Source organism: Gymnoscopelus braueri (assembly GCF_963280865.1).
Source record: "Gymnoscopelus braueri genome assembly, chromosome: 17".
Lineage (NCBI taxonomy): Eukaryota > Metazoa > Chordata > Actinopteri > Myctophiformes > Myctophidae > Gymnoscopelus > Gymnoscopelus braueri.
This window is the reverse complement of record NC_137617.1, coordinates 37,804,099-37,826,990: the sequence shown is the minus strand read 5'-3', so window position 1 is coordinate 37,826,990 and position 22,892 is coordinate 37,804,099. Positions and strand designations below refer to the sequence as shown.

General features: G+C 42.7%; 1 protein-coding gene across 1 annotated transcript in view; it reads right to left on the bottom strand.

Annotated features, from left to right (window-relative positions):
• zranb1a (zinc finger, RAN-binding domain containing 1a) overlaps positions 1 to 21,809 on the bottom strand; it is a 28,826-nt gene extending 7,017 nt beyond the window's left edge. Inside the window, exons 1-8 of the mRNA XM_080454241.1 lie at positions 21,669 to 21,809; positions 19,135 to 19,838; positions 18,030 to 18,255; positions 10,896 to 11,083; positions 7,981 to 8,134; positions 5,867 to 5,938; positions 3,693 to 3,891; positions 1,637 to 1,757 (exon numbers count right to left, since the gene is read on the bottom strand). Coding sequence (XP_080310367.1) covers positions 1,637 to 1,757; positions 3,693 to 3,891; positions 5,867 to 5,938; positions 7,981 to 8,134; positions 10,896 to 11,083; positions 18,030 to 18,255; positions 19,135 to 19,806 — 1,632 coding nt within the window. The 5' untranslated portion in view covers positions 19,807 to 19,838; positions 21,669 to 21,809. The remainder of the gene's footprint in view (positions 1 to 1,636; positions 1,758 to 3,692; positions 3,892 to 5,866; positions 5,939 to 7,980; positions 8,135 to 10,895; positions 11,084 to 18,029; positions 18,256 to 19,134; positions 19,839 to 21,668) is intronic.
• Positions 21,810 to 22,892: the final 1,083 nt, after the last annotated feature.

Sequence of the window (22,892 nt, the reverse complement as noted above, 5' to 3'; positions counted from 1 at the left end):
TTGATTATAGGTGCCTTCCTCCTTTTTGGACCAAAGGGCATCCGACTTCTACGCCTGTATTCGCTAGTCACCGTAGCCCTCCTCTTTTTTCTGATTTTTGAATAGAAGGGTCTACATTACGTGTTCACCCCGCCATCTCAGTTTTTCCTGTCTCTCAACTGCGCTCGTGTCATAAAAGCAACGAACGCTGCAAACAGAATAACCTTTCAAAAACGTACTGCACGGCTCAGATAAACATAAATAATGCTTTGAGGGACTTCAAAGTCGTCGGGCGTGCGCTGAGGAACACATAAAGGGGTTGGAGGATCCCATCCCCGAGATCACATCTCTCCTTGACAGCTGAGGCCTGTCATAGTAAGCTTTGTAGGGTTTTGTTTATACTGCTGTTGGGGATCTTAATGCCTGTTAATCCCTGGGTCACATGCTGGGAAAGGAGTGCTGCGTCAGCAAGGCTTGCCGGTAGGCCAGATGAGCCGTCAGGCTGCAGCTACGTCTTAGAGCAGGGGTCTTCAACAGGGGGTCCGGGATCCCTAGGGGGTCCTCAGAGTTACTACAGGGGGGCCGCTAAATCTTTGCGTGATAGGATACATTCTTTTGCATTAACCACATGAACCCTAGCATCCCTATCCCTATTCTGAGGAGAACTTTAGCCAAAAATAGCAGATCTACAAGCTCACACCGCCTCTCACTGCGAGGCGTTGTGAGCTTGTTGATCAGCTATTTTTGGCAAAGAGGTTTGGTGTAGGGAAAATAGAGCAGATCAAGTACAGAGTGAAAGGTCAAGTTTACTAAGTATTGAGGGTTTAAGTGGTTAAACACATCTATTAACATGAATTCAACATACACCGATGATAGTGCTGTCAAACAGGTCTATGAAGCTATCTATGAAATCTCTGAAAAAGTTTAAATCACATTATACAATATGTAGTGGGGGTCCCTGCTTCATCCGTCTCTCAGCTAAGGGGGTCTTTGGACTGAAAAACGTTGAAAAAAAACGTCTTAGAGGATATAGCTTGGTCACTTCTGTCCTCTCCTCATTCTCAGTCTCTCGGCTGCTACAATGAGCCACGCATTTGAGCGGTCTACTCTTGATTTATTGAGTCATTCCGTGCTCCTCGAGTCCTTCCCCTCTCTCTTTTCCCTCTCTATTGCTCCTCTAAAATCCTCCTTGTGTGTCCTTGTGCTCTCCTCAACTTGTAGAACACAAACGTTTTAGCTTTTTTATCCCTGACACTAATTCATTTTTCTCTCCCTGGCTTCCTTTTCCTCAAGTCTATCCTTAACCACTTAAGCCATATTTTATACTTCTTCGTACGACAGTGTTGCGCAGCAAAAATAGCTGATCTACTGGCACACAACAGAACATTGCGATAGGCTTGTAGATCGGGTATAAAAAAAGAAAAAAAAATAGGCTTTTTTTCCTTTAATGGCTCCACAGGGATTTCCACCTACATAATTGTTTAATTTCCTCAGAGATCCAAGTCCCAATATGTCCCATCGTCCTCACAAGCCCATACGAGCCCAGGCAAGAAATATCACACCGAACTCACCACCAACACAACACATTGACCGTTCCGTGAACTCATTTTGAATTGCAGGGAGGAAAGAAGGAGCAATGGGAGACCTCCATAATTACCTGGCTGGCCAGGGAGAGGATGAAGGTCCAGTCCTCCTGCCACTGCTCCTCTCTCAGGGAGAAGTGCAGGCCGAAGCTCTGCGAGTACCACGACTCCCACTCCTTCCAGCGTGTGTAGAACCTACAGGGAAACACACGCAAAAAAAAACACACAATAAACGAAATGTCACCGAGACGCAGTGGTGGAAAAAGTACGAACATTTTGTACTTAAATAAAAGTATCAATACTGCAATGTGGAAATACTCCATTACAAGTAAAAGTCCGGAATTCAAAATTTACTGAGTAAAAGTACAAAAGTATTGGTATCAAAATGTACTTAAAGTACCACAAGTAGAAGGTACCCATTATGCAGAATATCCTGTTCACAGGTTTTCAAATGTATACAAATCTTTTGAAAATGGCAGATCTACAAGCTCACAATGCGTCAATACACGAAGATTAGCCCTTGTTTACAGAGTACCCGAATCTACTGTATTTGACTGTGTTGCGTGGCATGCATGCAAATGTATGAGGATCGGACCTGCAGGCAAATGTTCTTAACTTTATACAGCAAACAGCATAATGGCACGACTCATTTATGACCACTTTTATACACAGTAGCCATTTGTAAACTCATATCTATAGAACAAGTAGAGCAGTCACTGCTGTTTCACAAAGCCTTGACATAATTTATCACTCTCTGTATGTCTATATACACTGCTTATACACGCGTGTGTGTGTGTGTGTGTGTGTGTGTGTGTGTGTGTGTGTGTGTATAGAATGGTTGCTTGGGAATTGGTACTGTAGTGTCAGCGTCCTTGAGCAAAACACTGAACCCCTAACTATATAAATGCACCATTTAGATTTATGTCTATGACAAATGCCCATGACATTATTTTTTTCATAAAGGTTAGTTAAAGGATAAGTAAATAAGTTCTTTAACTTTATTGGATTTTCATCCTTTGACAGATATGTACAAATATACATGTTTGCACATACTGTATGCATTTCGTCAACAAAGATGTCAATCGATGTCAATCGATCAGCTGTGTCTACGTACTGTAGCTAGCATAAGGCACTGTCAGTCTGTCCAAAATGTTCAAACAAAACGGAAAGCTGCTCGTAGCTTATGAAACATTACATGCTTGGTTTTATGAAAAAATATCTGAATACGTCTTATTACCCTGCCTGCATGCATGAGTGGCAGGCAGGCACCAAGATTTGGCTGCTTGTGCCTGCATGATTGAACTTGGCAGGAATAATCAGTAAGCTGCCCCGCAGACATTAACAACATTTGGGTGAACAAGGTCACGGTAATATATCGGGAACGGACAGATGCAGAACAAGAGAAGCAGGTACATGCAGTTTTTGCACCCCTAAGTCGCGTTTTTTAAACTGTAGTTGTGTTCTTTAAACACTTACAACCTGGAGTCCCTAATTTTGAGCATTACATTTGCACAAATTGGTGAAAATCTAAAAAGAATGTGCCCACATTTCAAAAGGTTTCAACATTTTCAAAAACTGCAAAAATAGCTGATTTGTTGTGAGCTTGTAGATCACACTTTCTTTCGCTATTCAGCGTTAAGTATATAGGCCCAGGGCTTAACCCATTAAGACCTGAGGCCGATTCTACAAAATGTCTTTTACATCCTAACAGTTTTTTGAAAAGAAAACATGTTGGTTCTCAAACTTTTTCATGTCAAGGACCCCCAAAATTACATGTATTTGGCCGCGGACCCCCATCTCAAAATATGTTGTTCCAGGGACCCCCACTAGCAAAGATTTGAGTTACAAATGCTCGCTTTAAAAAATATATATATTCAAAGATTTGCATAAATGTTCACGATTTTTCAAAAAATAGCAGATCTACAAGCTCGCCGCGCTATGAGCTTGTATATCTGCTATTTTTGAATAGTCAAAAAAATCTTAAAATGACACAGATGCTTTCCCGGTCTTAATGGGTTAAGTGGTTAAACGGCTACTCCACTTCTAGGCAGTTATCTAGTTCACAAATCCATGCTTTATCCTGACCACAGGGGGCCTTTCTCGCCAAGGAGGTGCAGCCGAGCGTCTCACCAGTGTGAGCAGTCGTGCAGGCTATCGTGGAGGGTTTTGCGGAGGACAGAGTCCTTGTCGTAGATGCCCCAGGTGGCCTGCAGGACCGAGTCCAGCAGGCAGTCCCCCGCCGTGCGGTTCCACAGAGCGTACAGCCGACTGTCTAGGCGCGTGCCCAGCTCCAGGGACCAGTTGATGACGGGAGACTCTTCTTCTAGCTCTGCGCAGAGGAAGAGAGAGAGAGAAAGACAAGCCAGAGATAAGAGAAACACGAGGAGGAACAGGGTTTTAGTGAGAGCAGTGGTTCTCTTCTACCTTTTTTGAGCTCTGGACCGACAAGCATATTTCGGACTCAAGGACCACCCTACCGCCCCACAACAATATACAGTATATACGTACTGTGTATATACAGTATATACACAGTACGTATCTCGGGCAGAAACCAGCTAACTCCAAAATGTTCATTTTTCAGGAAATGAAAAAAAATACACAAAAAGTGGAGTTAGGAGGTTTTGTTCATCATTGATAAGAACTGCTGAATGGACCTCCAAGCTCACAATGAGGTTGGAGGTCAAAAGGGGGTGGGGCCTGGAGTTAGCAAAACCAGTTAACTCCACCCCCCTTTGGTGGAGTTAGCTGGTTTATCAGAAAGTTTGAGGATCCAATGGAAGCACTTTTTAATACTTTTCATTGATTCATTATTGTTTTAACCAACACACAGACAATATGTTCAATGTTCAATAGCACTGATTTATGAAAAGAAAGCAGAAAAATGGAGTTAGCTGGTTTCTGCCCGACAGCAACAATATCGTACAGTATACATAATTAGTTATATTATGAAGGCATAACAGTCATTTCTATCTTCTATTTTTCTTTTTTATAATATTACTAAATATAACATTAATGATCAGTACATAGCTGCATGCCGTTGTCATGCTCACAATTCGGTAAATCGGCAATTATACACCGCAGGAAACAAAGTACATCAAACCCGTAAAGCTATACACAATTTTCCCACGGACTGTAATTATGGCCCTGCACCCCACTGGTTGAGAAACAGTGAGTTAGAGAGAGACAGACGGTCGAAGAAGAGAAAAATGGCAACATGGTCAGCAATAATTCTGTTACTCCATTCCTCAGCACTTCCTCAGAACATTGTGGAGCACCTTTCCCTTGGAACCCAATTTGCAGAGCCTTACGTAAATGGGTCATAAGACACCTCTGAGACCTACGACGACTAGCTGCACACACACACAGCCACACAGACACACACAGCCACACACACACACAGTTATGTGGGAGGGGAAATGAGAAGGCTCTATTAGCCTAATTAGCGTGGGAGCAGGAGAGCGAGACAGGTAGTACAGTAGCTCGATGATGGAAGAAACGCCCAGTAGACTGCGGCTCCTAGCGGAGGGTCTTCTTCCTCTCTTTATAGGCATATCTGATGGCTCTGACACACCACCCCCACACATAGCCAGCTCACTGATCACAGACATCCTACACCATGTATAGAGCCACATTTTTGGGTCTGATGCCGATACTGATTCTGAAGAGTCCTGGAACAGCGACACTTCTATTTGAGATCATTTAACATATCAGCAAAAAAAATTAAACACAAATACCTTTTTGATCAAAAAGAAATACACTTTTACCCGGGGCTTTTTTCTCGTCTGAAAACGCCTGGACGCTCACCTGGCAGGGCTTCCTGGCGCCCAAGTTAAATATATTTTTGCTCTTGGCAGGCAAAGGAAAGCGCCTCGCGTGCATGTACGAGCGCAGCTTGCCCAGTGCCAAGCTGCTGGAGTTTTCAAAAAACACGGCACTCCCGTTATAAACTATTAAAAACATGCCGTGCCTTAAGCCCTATTCAAAACATTTCAAGAATAGTCGGTCTACAAGGGCCAAGTTGTGAAACAATATAAATAATTTTCTTTTTTTTTAAATAGGGATGCCATTAGGGATGCCAGGTCGAAAGTGGTTAGTCGTGACACACCGGCTGCATAATTGCTGATACCAATGTCGTCTTCAAAGTCAAAGAACAACCAACATATTGGTCTAGCCGATAATACATGGGTCTGGCTCTACACCCAAACACCATCAAGTATTACCGGCTGAAGTTGCATGTTAGTGGCAGACAGGGCGGTAATAACATTCTATTAATAAACATAATAATACAGTACATATCCAATTACCTTTCTGTACATCACGATCCAACACCTCATCAAACAGTTTCTCTTGGACAGCGGGGGGAAGGTCCTCTATATCTGCAGCGAGGGACACATGAGTAAAGGGCATTGAATTTCCACGGTCATTATTAAACCGGCTAACGGCATGCATGTGGCACCAGAGGCCATACAAACGACCATGGTAATGACACGCAGAGGGAATGTTTTTTTGCGATTCCATTCATCGGTTGACATTTCGTCAATGGCTGACTGTAAACATCAGCGCTGTGCAGCACACGTTGTGTTTTCTGTGTGTATTGAACTGTCAACACACACACACACACACACACACACAGAGCCAGAACACTGGTGTCTATTCTCTGGCTCAATAGTGAATACACTGACGTTGAGAAGAGAGAGCGAGAGAGAGAGAGCCCTGTAGCTTGGCCCGGGGCCAAGTTCTGCCTGCGAGAGAAATACTTGGCAATGACGGCAAAACATTCAAATCTTCCGATGAACCCTGCATAATCTTTCATCCTAGCAGCAGCGGCGGCAGCGTGTTCGCTAACAGAGCGCTAACCAGCAGGCTCTGAAAGGCAGAGTGTGCATGTTTTCAATGAAGACATTATGCCATGGGGCGAGGGAACTGCCATTTTCACAGAGACCCGCTTGCACTGTCTGGGAGGCTAGGCCTGCATTCCTTCTACGCCCCGGTGAGGAAGAAAAAAAAAAAGACACGAAAAATCACTTGAGTGAGATCACATGCCGAAAATGTTGCACGTTTATATCATTCCTAGGGAAATTCTACAGATGAGCGTGAAACTAAATCATGACTATAATCCTGAAGGCCACAAGGAATTTATTTTTTACCAGAAATGCATTGTTTTTCTGCGCTGGGAAACTATTTTTTTAACTTGTAATGTTCAACATCAATCCTCATTTAGGGACACAACGTGCAGATGTTTAGAGTATGAGCCATGCTAGTCTGGGCTGACAGTTGTTATGTTATTACAAACGGCTGGCTGTTTGTTTCTGATTTGGATGCTTAATGAGGAGCACATTTTGCGTATTTACTGTTCTTTCTTCCTCACAGCATGGAGTCATGACAGCTAAATTCATATAGAGCCCACACTTATTCCTTCTACTAGAGCTTTATTTCATGCATCAGACATGATTTAACCCATTTAAACCTGAAGCTGATAAAGAAAAAAACGCCTTCTAAATCCTAACATAAGTTTACTGAAGAAAAAAAAAGTTGTATTCCAAAAATGTAAACCGGTGGAAACCTCATAGGACCAAAACTGTAACTTTTCAGGATTCAAATTCAAAAGCAGCAAAAGTAGCCTATCTACAAGCTCAAACGCGTTTCGAGCTTGTAGATCGGCTACTTTTGACGGTGTAGTATGATCAAGTAGGTGCTTTAATTTACGATAAAAACACAAAGAGTTAGAATATGGAGAGATACGAGGTTTCTGCCCGACAGCAACGATATGACGCAGATGCTTTCCCGGATTGAAAAGGTATAACAACAACAACATAAAGGCTTTCCTGGTCTAAATGGGTTGGGCAGCCAGGCTGGGGAGTGGACAGAGTGGTCACCTGCAGGCAGTGTTGATTTCGTCGACTAAAACTATGACGCAAAATGTTGGTAGACTACCTCTTTTTACTGACGAAAAACTAAATAAAAACTAAGCTATGATGACTAAAACTATGACTAAATATAGTGACAATTTCGTCAACAAATAAAAAATTTACTAAAATGTTAGTGAGGGACTAGTGGAGAAGAGATCCAGTAGAACTAAATTATAAATCATTTTGTTTGGTTGCACTCGGGTGTTGCGCACTGAAAATAGCAGATCTACAAGCTCACAACGCGTCGTGCTGAGACGTGTTGTGAGCTTGTAGATCGTCTATTTTCAGCATGCAACCAAGTGTAAAATCAGCCATTACGACGCCACCAAGGCCCGCCAAAATACATTTTAGTCGACTAAATCAACTGTAGATTTAGTCAACTATAATCTTATGATATTTAGTCGACTAAAACTAGACTAAAACTAAAGCATTTCAGATGACTAAAATATGACTAAAAAAGAAATGAAATGTTATTCAAATGACTTAATCCTGTCAAAATCCACACTGACCTGCAGGCAGGGTGAAGGTCACCAGGTCAGAGAGGAAGTAGCAGGCGAAGTCCCCTTTGCGCTGGTGCAGCGAGGATGCGATCTCTCTGCGGATCTGCTCCGTCAGCTCAGGGCACACCATGGAGGGGATGCACTTGGCTGCCTGCTGATTCACCTGGGGCGGGTTAGAGACATTTAAGCATTAATAGATGCTACATCTACATGGATTAATAACCCATTCAATCCGGGAACGCATCTCTGACATTTTAAGATTTCTTTGGCTATTCAAAAATAGCAGATATACAAGCTCACAGCACCGAGTGCTGCGCTATGAGCTTGTAGATCTGCAAAAAAAAAAATGTGAAGACTTGTGCAAATCTTTGAATCTATATATTTTTAAATCGAACATTTGTAACTGTCAAATGTCTCAACAAATGTTTTTCTGAAGAACTATTGTTGCTATATCAGTGGTGTTCAAACTTTTTCATGTCAAGGACCACCCAAAATTATGTTTTTGACCTCCGAATCCCCATCAAAATATGTTGTTCCAGAGACCCCCCAGAAGCAAAGATTTGAGTAAAAAAATGTTTGTATGGCAGGCCAAGTCCTAATGGGCAATTTGTGAAACATTATTAAAGGAGCACTTCCCACACACTAGAAAAGTTGTGTCTCTGTCTGTGGCGGGCACACAGATATGCCCATATATGGACTGGAGTCTGGACATGCCTGAAGTCAGCCCAAAGATTTATGGCAGCGCAAATCACGATCGTTGACATTTCTTTTTTGTTGTATATGAAAGCAACAGGATAATGTGACCAGTGTTTGGCTGGTGGCTGACTCACTTTTCTGCTAAGAAATGAGTGCACGCCGAAAACAGCAGATCTACAAGTTCACAGATCTGCTTTTAAATCTGCGATTTTCAACGGACAGCTCGGCCAAACAACAAAATATAAAATCGGGCTTATGTCTGCAATAGTTGAGGATAAGTATGATAACTATGATTATGTGTTACACATTTTACCATACAAGATGTGTGTTATGTTGTTAGCAGAATGACATCTTACTACCAGTATTTATTCTATGACTGCACAGCATAGAGCAGTGGTTCTGAAAACTTTTTAATGTCAAGGACCCCAAAAATGATATGTATTTGGCTGCGGACCCCCAGAAGCAAAACATTCTGTTTCAGGGACCCCCAGAAGCAAAGATTTGAGTACAAATGTTCGCTTTGAAAAAATAGTATATTCAAAAGATTTGCACACATTTTCACGATTTTTCAAAAACAGCAGGTCTACAAGCTCATAGCGCGGCACTCTGTGCCGCGCTATGAGCTTGTAGATCTGCTATTTTTGAATAGCCAAAGTATAAAAGGTTAAAGTGGTTAAGATTATTGCGACGCTATATTAACACATTTTGCTGGGGACCCCCTGGAGGTCCCCGGACCCCACTTTGAGAACCAATGGCATAGAGTAACAGCCAAGCTGTCACAGTCACTTGTGTGTGCTTGCGTGTGGCCTTCCGTGTCATCCCTAATCACTGCCTAGCCCTCTCTCTCTCACTGCGTGCCACATGAGCTCTGTGGCACCACGTCCACTGAGAACCAATGGCAGGATTGCAGCTTGGGCTAATCCTGGCCACTAATCCTCAAAGTACACTTCCCTTGCAATCATAGCCATTATATCAGCTACATATTGTCTCTGCTGGGCCTCGACAATGATAGGGCCTTATGTCGGCGTAAAAAAAAAAGAGATGTGCGCAGCAACAGTGAAATTCAGGAGTGGTCCAAGACTTCTTCGATACTATGACCAAACCAGATAATTCGGATTTAACCCATTGAATCCGGGAGCGCATGTCTGTCATTTTAGATTTCTTGGTTCTATTCAAAAAATAGCAGATCTACAAGCTCATAGCACGGCACCGAGTGCCGTGCTATGAGCTTGTAGATCTGCTATTTTTGAGAAATCGTGAAAATGTGTGCAAATCTTTGAATATATCCATTTAAAGCAAACATTTTGAACTCAAATATTTGCTTCTGGGGGTCCCTGGAACAAAATATTTTGAGATGGGGGTCGACGGCCAAAATTTTGGGGGTCCTTGACATGAAAAAGTTTGAGAACCACTGATTATAGCAACGTACGTTTTTTCAAAAAACTGTTAAGATTTAGAAGACATTTGTAGAATCCCCAGAAGCAAAGATTTGAGTTACAAATGTTCGCTTAAAAAAAATTCTAAGATTTGCACATATATTATATATTGAAATAGCAGATCTACAAGCTCATAGCGCGGCACTTGATGCCGTGCTATGAGCTTGTATATCTGCTATTTTTCAATAGCCAAAGAAATCTTAAATGACACCAATGCGTTCCAGGTCTTAATAGATTAAATTATCAAATGATCCCCTGACAGGTTTCACAAAAATCACCAGTTATCTTTTTCGCTGTGCAAACATGGCATCTTTCATTTGGTGTCTCACAAATGGAGGTGGAATTTGCATCTTAATGCCGTTATGCATTCCGCTGATATGAGTTTTTTAGTTGAGCCTGTGCGCCAGGAAGTGTGTGTGTGTGTGTGTGTGTGGGGGCGGTTGAGTGAACGGACTGCCTTTTAAAAATCGGCTCAGAGTATATTCACGCCTCTTAGTTCCTCAAAAGAAGGTGGCATTAAGCCCGAGTTATACGTGGTGCCGGATCGTGTCGTGCACCGAAAGTAGCCGATCTACATGCTCCTAATGCGTCACGCCGTGGCGCCTTGTGAGTTTGTAGATCTGCAATTTCCGGTGTGCGGCACGGCGCGCAACAGAGTACAAATCACGCTTTATCGAATACTATATGGGTACTGTGCATTTTTGAGTTGCTAATCCCTTTCTAGTGCAGTTGTGAAAGCAAAGCCCACTCCCCCTCCCTCCCTCCCTCCCTCCCTCCCTTAGGCAAGCTTACCTCAGTGAGAAGGATAGCTAGCATGTCCTGCCTCTGGAAGCGGATGGCCAGGTGGACCAAGGTGAAACCCACGTCGAACGCCGATGACCGGCTGAGGAGGCGCACTTCGTCGGCGGTGAGCTGCCGGGCGATGTCTCCGCCGGAGGATTTATAGGCTTCCACGGCCGTAAGGTCGCCTTCAACCACGCCTGCAGCACAGATAAGAGAGGGAGAGAGGTCGAAAAGGTCAAGGAGTGCAGGAAGCGGCCGTGGGCTTGAGGGGGGGGAAGATGGAAGAGTGCTAACACGCCAACTGAACGGACTGTCAAATTTGATAAATGTGAGGGCAACGCATGACCATGGTGTGTGCAGTTCGCGCTCAAGGAACAACACTTGTAATTCCCTGAAAACAGTGATTCACGTTAAGCACCTGTCAGCTGTCAACAGGCATGCATTGCCGTCAAGATGTCTGGGGCGCTTGGTAAACAATACGAGTAAAACACGCTTTGTCAAAATACCTCTGTGTGCTTTTCAAAATGCATCTGCAAGGCAATTTTGTCTTGATTATTTTTTTTGCGACAGAAATGCTCGGGGATGGATGGATTAGTCTGGCATTTTGGAAGTGCTCCAGCTGCAGTGTGCCTGCTGGTTAATGAAAAGCGGGACATAATGGACAGCTTGTCATGTTCATTAAAAGCACTACAGAGGCGTCCATCAACCGTGCACACACACATCAAACTGCTCCTAGTCGCTAGCAATTAATCTGAATTTGCCTATGAAAATCTGCAGAGGTATTTACATAACTATGTACCAGCAGCAAGCACAGAGAAGCAGCTGAACATTGTAACACCGAGCACACAGAGGGAGCAGAGGTTCTCTAGCGCAGTGGTTCTCAAACTTTATCATGTCAAGGACCCCCAAAATGATATGTATTTGTCTGCGGACCCCCATCTCAAATATTTTGTTCCAGGGACCCACAGAAGCAAAGATTTGAGTTAAAATGTTATCTTAAAAATATATATATATATATTCAAAGGTTTGTACACTTTTTTTACGATTTTTCTAAAATAGCAGATCTACAAGCTCATAACGCGGCACTCGGTGCCGTGCTATGAGCTTGTATATCTGCTATTTTTGAATAGCCAAAGTATAAAAAGGTTACAATTATTGTAATGCTATATTAACACATTTTGCTGGGGACCCCCTGGTACCCCTCCAAGGACCCCTGGGGGTCCCCGGACCCCACTTTGAGAACCAATGCTCTAGCGTCTGACGTCAAACCATAACTCAGTCATCATGACCTCTCTGGGTCAAACATGCATTTACTAGCTGACCCAGGGTGACTAGTTACCACCCTAGCATGGGACTGCAAAGCAGAAAAAAAGGCAGAACACAACGTAGCTGCTAAAAAAACTAGCTAACAGAGAGCTGTGACAGACGTGGGGACAGTTTGTACACATTCACTGCCCCCCATTCCGCCTTCTCCAGAGTCTGTAGTCCCAACATCTGTTATGACTGAAATCAGAGGCGGAGGTCAGGGTTGCCACATCTGCTTATTATCATTTCCTCGCAAGATTCTTATTTGAAAATAGCCGATCTACAAGCTCACAACACGTCGCGTAGTGAGCTTGTAGATCTGCTATTTTCAAATAGCTGATGTACATGTGAAAGTACTCATGTGGCCCATAGTCGCTTTTTTGGGGCTGGTTTTCCTAGACCTGGTTGCTTGTTTCTCTCACAGAATCTGGCAACGCTGGCGGAGGTTAGTGCGGAGAACCCGGAAGCGCATGGCTAATTTTAACGGATTCCCAGAAGAGAGTACATTCTCTGGCAGGGAAGTAGAGAGCTCTAATGCATTACCTTCAGAGAGGACCTGGGCTGGCTGGAACATTTCAAGAATGTCCTGTGACTTTTAAACCATGCCTAGGTGACATTTGGCAAACAATTTCCATGGGCTGACAAAGGATTTAAGGTTAGGCTACATATAACCAATGCTATGTTGGAGATGGTGTATGAAAAGGTGAAGGACAGAGCAAGCTCACTTGTGTGGACGGCTTAGTGCCTGGGTGACATTTCAGCATATAAGATCAGAGTCTTTCCCTGGCTCAGAACGGACCTTTGGGGGGGGGGGCGACTACACACACACGACAGTAAGCATGATTGGTCTCCGTCATGACTACGCACAGTGAACAGTGAACGCAATGAGTCTGAGTAGCCTTATTTGAAATCTATGCATTTTCCTGTTATTTCTGACCATTTGATAAACCAAAAAATGACTTATGCTTGAGTAACTAAATGAAAACCCAATTAACAAATCTAGCTAGTTCTACAGTGCTTTGTCATTATAATGGGCGATTCATCAAAAAACCTGTAGCTTATTACAAGTCGATGCCCGTCTTATTTTGATGTCCACCGACCGCAGGTCAAATGCTTACCGTCTTAGGGCTTGACCAATGTTCAAAACTTTGCAGTGTTAAAGGAAAATCACTGATCATTCAACACATCAAACAAACGTCAGTACTGCTGTTTGGAATCAGACATAAGGAATGGTTTAAATCAAAAAGTAGTAAAGCTTTTTTTTTTTCTCACACAGAAAACGTTATGAATATGTATGTATTACGATACGCAACGGTTGTGTTGAAAAAAGTGAAGTAGCAAAACCACAACTTCTTGGTCCCTTTCATTGATATCACTCTTTGTAGGAAATCTCCAAGATGACTAGAAATGGACCCATAGATGTGAAGCCAAAATGTACTGATAACCACCATCTTCAAACCACAGAATTTGAAATTAAGTGGGTTTGAATGGGCTGAACTTTAAACAAACCATTACACACACACAATGTGAATTGCTATTTTTGTCCTCAATTCTTATCATTTTGGCTGGTGATTTTCCTTTGGAGCTGACTAAAACCTCTTGGGCGGCACCAAAATGTCCTCAATGCAGGACAGAAGATACAGAGAGAAACCTCCTGGAAAAACTTAGATTTATGTTTGGGCTATTGTCATTGTCATTTTTAAAAGCAAGCACTCCAGTACTTTAACCAAACCACATTTTACTGAGCAACTTTCACTTGTGGTCGAGTAATATTTGACCAGGATTATCTATACTTTGACTCAAGTACTGGGGTCGAGTACTATGTCCACCACTGTTATCAACACAATAACTTTGAGTCTAATAAGAACGACAGAGCTCTTTTATCAAAGCTTGGGGGGGTGGGGGGGGGGGGGGGGTGGACTCATTGAATTCCAATTATATAACATTGCTTGCTTAAAAAGCAGTTAGCAGCGTAATGTTTTTATAAAGACTCGTTTTCTCCGCAAGAGGAAAATTTATTCGGTTACAGTCTTTTGTTGGCTTGCTTGAAACAAAAGAACAATATTAACCCATTTAGACCGGGAACGCATCTGTGTAACCCACCTTAACCATTAGTTTATACTTTGGCTATTCAAAAATAGCAGATATACAAGCTCATAGCGTGGCACCGAGTGCCGCGCTATGAGCTTCTAGATCTGCTGTTTTTTAGAAAAATCATACATTTATGCAAATCTTTGAATGTATATATATATTGTTAAAGCGAACATTTTTAACTCAAATCTTTTCTTCTAGGGGGTCCCTGGAACAACATTTTGGGTGGTCCTTGACATGAAAAAGGTTTGAGAACCACTGATATTATAGCAACATAATAAAAAAGGAAAACTGTTAGGATTTAGCAGACATTTGTAGAATCCCCAGAAGCAAAGATTTGAGTTACCGTAAATTTCGGACTATAAGCCGCGACTTTTTTCCCATTTTTCGACCCTGCGGCTTATATAACGGTGCGGCTTATCTATGGATTTTTACAGCTATCGGCCACTAGGGGACCTCCTAAATCTATGGATTTTACACCCACGGCTTATAGTCCAGTGCGGCTTATATATGTTCCAAACATTCAATTTAGCTGCTGCGGCTTATAGTCAGGTGCGGCTTATAGTGCGAAAATTACGGTAAACATTTTTGCTTTAAAAAACATATATATATTCAAAGACTTGCACACATTTTCAAGATTTTTCAAAAAATAGCAGATCTACAAGCTCGTAGCGCGGCACTCGGTGCCGCGCTATGAGCTTGTATATCTGCTATTTTTGAATAGCCCAAAGAAATCTAAAAAACAACACAGATGCGTTCCCGGTCTTAATGGGTTAAACAAACAGTGTCCATTTCCTTGTGAGGAAAAACAGAATCAATGGGATCGTCCAGTTTTTGGCCCAGATGGGGCAGCGCTGAAACAACATCAAACATGAACTGCGGGGGAACAAGCCGAGCCAGCGTGAGGCGTAGGTTCTGAGACTAGAGGAAGTGCTGGACGCGGCCATAATGGACTGCCTGGCTCGGACACTTCCTCCATCAACAAATACCACCAGACGCACTTTGAAGAGCCTGCCCTGCTGCAATGCGTTACAACATGACTGAGACAAATTAGATCCCATGGCACAACAACTGAAGCAGATAAAGCAAAAGAGGCCCAGGGTTATTCATCAGCAAGTCATAAGGCAGGGAGTTAACCCTTTAAAATCTGTGTATAACCACTTTAACCATTATTTTATACTGTGGCTATTCAAAAATGGCAGATGTACAAGCTCATAGCGCGGCACCGAGTGCTTGTAGATCTGCTATTTTTGGAAAAATATTGAAAATGTGTGCAGTAATTATTTTTTTTTGTAACTCAAATCTTTGCTTCTGGGGGGTTCCTGGAACAACATATTTTGAGATGGGGGTCCGTGGCCAAATACATATATTTTTGGGGGTCCTTGACATGAAAAAGTTTGAGCACCACTGATTATAGCAACATACGTTTTTTTTTTAAACTGTTGGGATTTAGAAGACATTTGTAGAATCCCCCAGAAACAAAGATTTGAGTTACAAATGTTCACTTTAAAAAATATAGATTATATTCAAAGATTTGCAAAGAAATTCAAGCTCCTACTAGCGCGCTAAGAGCTTGTAGATCTGCTATTTTTGAATAGCCAAAGATATCTTAAAATGACACGGTCCACGGCCTCAATGGGTTAATGAACCATAAAAAGGCTTATGTCAGGACAGATCATATAGGGCATAGGTGAATAACCTCACTGGTACCTCCGTCTGTTCCCCCTGGAATAATATTTTCTACTCCTCAGCAGCAAAACAATCCAAACAGGCAGAGGCAGGAGGGAGAGCAATGGTGTGAAGGTCAGGAGGACTCTGATCACATGCTCTGGTCTTCTTTTTTGCAGGGTGGGGGGGACGACGACGACGACGACTGGTGCTCATGTCTTGTCAAGGCTATTTTTGCCTGCTGGCTTGCTTGGCTCAGCACATAGACACCACTGTTTACAAGGACTGTTGACGGGGAGCCAGGGGGAGCCTCGGATCCAGGGGCTCCACTCTCGCTCTGCTGCCCAGACGGTCCATTCATCCACCAACCACCGGGCCAGGAAAACACTCTCTCACACAGACACTCTCACTAGCCTGAAAAGATGCTCACAGTGCTGATAGATACCCCAGGGGTTTGGTGGGGGACTGGGATCGTATTCCTACTATCCCCATTCAGATCTCCCCCGTTCACACATTGTCGCTCAGGCAGTTAGTATGTCCATATTTCATCATTTAATATTTGTACATAAATGTATAACCCATTTTATACTTAGATTGTATGACAGCGTTGCACAAAAGTAGCAAAAATAGATCTACAAGCGAATCGCAATGTGGTGTGTTGTGACCTTGAAAATGTGTTATTTTTTAAACATCTTGGAACATGCCCAAAATAGGGGTAAAGTCGTATACTGTATCTGTGGGTTTTATGAATATTTAACCATTCAAAAGTATTAACAAGCGATTGTGAGTGACTAAAATAATAATAACTACATTGGCTCCAGTGGAACACAGGTTATTTTTCCCATTATCTTAAAGGTTACGGCTTTGGACATACAAAGTTTCTACCTGACAGCAACGCCAACGGCATGCATTTTCATAGGGCTAAAGTTGTGCACCATATTCACACTGATCATGAGACAAAATCATCTCAGCTACTGATAGCTTCCACCAGCAAACAGCCTCCTGTGTAACGAAACCTTCTCACATTCTACTACAGTTAGGGCGGGCCTTGCCAAGCCGTTGTCTTAGTTACAAATAAAAGGGCACACAATACGCTCTGTCATCATAGTGTACTCTGTACTCTACAGTTTCGAGTCTAAACAATAGATGAGTGTGCAGGCCAAGAGCCAGAAGTGTTGCCATCTGTCACCAAAACACCAAATGGTTTATACAACTACACACAGACCTAGCCCTATGGAGGCTGAGGTCACCATCTGCACAGTAGCAAATGGGGGAAACTTGAATCCACTCACTGTCATTGACCTCAGACAATACAACTATTACCTCCGTCTACAACAGTGGTATGTAACTCTCTCCGGCGCTATCACACAGTGTGACATCATGAACTGCAATAATAATAGCCCTGCCATCACAATAGAACCGTTCTTGTAACCAGGGAAGTTAGGTCTCAAATAAAGCTCAGTGACAGTCTATGCCTCCAGTTCCATCGTACACTTAATGTAAATACAACTATAGGAATGCACTTATCAGAATGCATCACAACAAACCGATGAATGGGAGGGGTCTGGGGAGTGTGTGCGAGTGATGGGTCGTTCATGATTGATTCGTTCAAAATAACTAGTTACTTTGGCGTGAACGTGAACGAACCCGTTCACTTCCTGAAACTGTTACGTTTTCGTTCATACCCCCCGTCCTCTCCCCCCGTACACAGGGACGGGAGGGCAGGCTGTACGCACGACGACATAATAATGACGCTCCCGCGATAGTCGTGTTTTTCACTAGACAATAGCGCTACTGAACAGTGAACATGAACGAATCATTTGAACGGATCATTGTCGTGAACATGAACGCAACCGTTCATTCACGGAAATGAACGCTTTTTGTCCGACCACTAGTGCGCAGCAGCCATTAATCACATCATGAACCGTGGCATCCCTTGCATGTCGAGCAAACACATACAATATAGCCGATCTACAAGGTCACACGACTTGTCGAGTTGCGATGCACTGTGAGCTTGTAGATCGGCGATTTGGTGCAGATGGAAAAAAAGGCTAGACCCCTTGTTAAGAAACAACTTACCAGCACAAGCGTTGAGGAACAGCCAGTCTGTTTTCCTCATTCTGTTTTTTATTTGCTTTAGCTTTTTGAAGTCGATCTCTTGCTCCTCTCTGGTGCTCATGGCTCCGGCGGCCAGCTCTATCCTCTGGAAGTCCATCTTCACCTCCGTCTCCCTCTTGGAGGTGGGTGGGGATCTCCTCTGGCCCGCCTGGCCTCCGCTGCAGCTGCCCCTCCACCTCGCCCTGTCCTAGAGTTGGGCGATAAAAACTTCAAGTCAATATCACCAAGATTGACTTCAATTTTTTTGCCTCGATTACGTTTTATTTATGTGTGTGTGTGTGTGTGTGTGTGTGTGTGTGTGTGTGTGTGTGTGTGTGTGTGTGTGTGTGTGTGTATATACTGAAAATAGCAGATCTACAAGCTAACAATGCATCGCGCTGCGAAGCGTTGTGAGCATCTAGATCGACTGTTTTCACTATTTTTGTAACAAAGTATAATACATGGTTAAGTGGTTGATCAGACTAATGGATTTAGTCGATTATAAACAATCTATTCAAATTTTGTCATGTTGATTTGTTGATATATTAAAAAATATATATTTAAAAAGACAAAAAGCCTTGTTTCTCATGTCCAAGATTGGAGGAGTTTTGGAGGGAGGTTGGGCATGGAAATACAGAGGATCTTGTTCATTAATATTGTACCAGCACCAAAAATTATTTCTGCTTGGCCTCTATCCAGTTGGACGCCGCGGCCGTATAAGGCGCAATGAACGAATGTTTATAGAATATTACATATATTCTTAAGGACAAACAAGACATGTTTGAGGAGGTGTGGGGTCGTTTTAAACAATGTCAAAAATAATAATCTGTCACATTTAATGGAAGAACCTGGAGAGGAGTAGAGCTGATGTTATTGTCATTATGTGTTGTCCTTTTGTTGTTCTTTTTTTGTGATTGTCTTGTCATGTTTAATGTAATTTCCCTGTTCTCTATATTGTAATGTAATGTTGTAAATGTTGTTTGGAAAAAGAAAAAATCAATAAATATATATTGTTGAAATTCTTCGGTTATAAGTCAGTTATTGATTTCGATTTCGATATATTTCATGTTAATTAGCCCAGCCCTACCCTGGCCTGCTCGTTGATGACGGGGGAGGGCTCCGGCGACTCGGCCAGCTCTATGGCGTTGTCCTGGTGGATGACGTTGTTGTTGGGCTTGGCGTGGTCGCACACCACGCACTTGCTGGTCTTGGGCAAGTTCTGGTAGGTGCAGCCCGCGCAAGTCCAGTGCTGCTGGCGGGTGTTGAGCCTGTTCTTGTCGTTGTACTCCTCGCAGGAGGGGTCCACGGGGGACGGGCTGCTCGCGGGGCGGCAGCCGCCCGCGTTGGAGCCGCCCCCCGACGAGGTCTGGGGTTGGGACTCCGTGGGGCTGCAGGTCCTCTGGCGCTGCGCCAGGCACTGCGTGCAGCGGATGGCCCGGGGCCAGTTCAGGTAGGTGCACAGGTGGCAGGACCACTTGCTGGCGGCCTCGGCCGTGTTGTTGAGCGGCCTGACCCGGGGCCGGGCGCTGGAGTCCGGGCAGATGAGGGGGCTGTTGTTAGTGTTGTTGCCACTGTTGTTGTCTGTCCTTGGCACTAGGTCCCATTCCTCCCGAGCCGGGCTGCTCCGGTAAGGTTCCTCCGTGATGATGGCGGTGGGACCTCTGGACCTCTGTGCGCGGCACATGGTGCACTTGGCCGCGGAGGGCCAGTTTTCGTAGGTGCAATAGTCGCAGGACCATTTCGTCTTGTTCTCCGTCATCGTGGATTTGCTTCTGTTTTTTTTGGTTCAACCTGTACGGAATAAAACAGCGATAAGAGACAAACTACATGCAAGTGTGCAAGCACGCACTCAGTCTGTCTGTGTCCTTTATTAAAGAGATAATTCACCCAAAAAAATACTTTTTTTCTATCGATTAGTCACCCCATGGAGACTTGAATTCATGGACATTTTTTGTTTTTGTCGCATTCCTAAGCGGTTCCGGTAGGAGACACCTACCGGAACCGCTGCCGGTCATCAAATTATTGGCTTAGGAATGCGACAAAAACAAAAAAATATCCATGAATTCAAGTCTCCATGGGGTGACTAATCGATAGAAAAAAAAGTCATTTTGGGGGTGAACTATCCCTTTAAACTACAGGACTATGACTTTTTTTCTTTTTTTACATTAACCACTTGAACCCTATCATCACTATTTTGAGGAACATTAGCTTAAAATAGCAGATCTACAAGCGCGAGGCGTTGTGAGCTTGTAGATCTGCTATTTTCAGCAAAGAGGTTTGGCGTAGAGGGAAAAAGGAGCAAACCAAGAACAGGCCAAAAGGTGAAGTTTACAATTGAGGGTTAAAGTGGTTAAATATCTGAAATAAACGACACAACACTGATCAATGAAGCTACCTCTTATGAAAATGTAGTGGGGGGGTCCCTGCTTCAACTGTCTCTCAGCTAAGGGGTCCTCCTTATAGCCTGAAAAACGTTGAAGACCCCTGCTCTATTACACGAATACAGAACTAAATGCACTGGAAATGGAACCATAAACTAGTCTTGGGTCAGAGTCCAGTCCAGTGCTCTCCTGGGTCAACAATGAACTTGGACTAATGTCAATGTGTTCAGGATTATGCAAACTGTCTATTGGAATAGTTAGGTCATCTTTGGGGACAGCAGCTGTATTTCCCCTCAGAGTCACAGAGGGTAGTTATATAAACATAATAAAATGTGAAAAATAAAATAAATAATAAAATAAATAATAAAATAAATAATAAAATAAATAATAAAATAAATAATAAAATAAATAATAATACAATTTAAAAAATAAAAATGGTCAAGTCATCTTTGGGGACAGCAACTGTATTTCCCCTCAGACAGAGTGTAGTTATATAACATAATAAAATGTGAACAATAGAATAATAATACAAATAAAATAAATAAATAATAATAAAATGTAAATAAATAAATAACAAATGGTCAGGTCATCTTTGGAGACAGCAGCTGTATTTCCCCTTAGACAGAGTGTAGTTATATAAACATAATGAAATGTGAAAAATACAATAATAATAAATAAATAAATAATAATAAAATGTAAAAAATAAAAATGGTCAGGTCATCTTTGGGGACAGCAACTGCATTTCCCCTCAGACAGAGTGTAGTTATATAACATAATAAAATGTGAATAATACAAATAAAATAAAATAAATGTAAAAGAAACAAAAATGGTCAGGTCATCTTTGGGGACAGCAGCTGTATTTCCCCCACAGACAGTTGGTAGTTACATAACATAATAAAATACCAGCCATGAGCTATTATCGACATTATCGAGCACAGTTTGGCAGCCAGGGATTTAAAACATGGATACATTTTGTTATTATGGGTAGTTAGCCTTAGCATAGTAGCTCGCGTAAATGTTAAAGATGTTAACACACTCACTATGGGGTTCTTTAGCTGCTTTAGTTTGATAAATAACTACTAGCCAAACAGCTAACAGTTAGCTTGGGGGGTAATGTTGTTGACTACAGTATGTAACATAACCCGTTAAATAGTCTGACGAGGAGGGAAAGCGTCTCGTTATATAACATTACGTAACAAACTAAACACGACTATAATGCAGACATGTCGAACTATCTTACCGTGTCACGGTTCTCTGCTGTGTTTTCTGGAGTCCCGTAGAAAAACCACAACAGACGTAGAAAAAACCACAACAAACCCTCAGTCCACTAGTCCTCCTCCTCCTCCTCGATCTAGTTCAATAATCCAAGTGTATTTCAAAAGCATTCACTCCCTCACGTCATTACATCTTTAGCAATAATACTAGCTAAACGACGCCAGCGTAAAGAAGCCCCTTATTGTCTTCTATATCATGTTGTAAATAATTCCCCTCACGGTCACAGTCTACACAGTCACTCCATGGTTGTTGTTTTTTTTTACATCGTCTCCTCCGTGTTTTAATGGCGGCGACGGGGAGACAAATGAACACCAGGGGCAGAATAAACGCTCAGTTTCGACACAGAGCAGAGCTGGCTCCGTCACGAATCATCTGGTACACCAGTGGTTCTCAAACTTTTTCATGTCAAGGACCCCCAAATTGACACTTATTAGCCCGCGGACCCCCATTTGAAAAGATAAGCCAGGGACCCCCATAAGAGAAGATTTTTTACGGCTCTAGCAGTTCTCAATCATTGTAATTTAATTCTCAATCATTGTAATTTAAGTACCCCCCCAGTTTGACATGCATTAGGGCTACAGACCCCCATTTAATGGCATTTCTAGCTCTTGGACCACAATTTATATAGTAAAATCTATGTCAATTTAACTCTGAGAGTGTACAAATGGAAATGGACCCGTTAGGGTCCATTTCCACGGTTCCATGTGTACACTCTCAGAGTAAGGGTCCATTTGGTTCCTAATCCTATCCATCATTTAGCTGGGGACCCCCTGGAACTCCCTCAAGGACGGACCCCTGGGGGTCCCCGGACCCCACTTTGAGAACCAATGTGGTACACACTACACAACACCACGGGATTGGACCAGGACTGGATGCGTTACTTTGAAAAGAGTGACACTGTGGCCGATCACAAAGTAATAAAACAACAACATAATCCTTTGATGTCCCTTCAATAAAGGTATAATCTGGTAAACGGTGACTGTAAACCTGTACATCTATCTATTAATCTATAAGTGTGTCCCCTTTTGGCCTTAGTTGTTGTTGGGATATTTGCCAATTAAAGGTAGGGTAAGTGATCTACAATGTTAATGTTATCTAAATCTAATTGTCTAAATGTCAGAATCGATTAAATACATATATGATAGTCTTGATCCAAGGCTGTAAGTGTCAGTGATATTTTTGGTTAAAA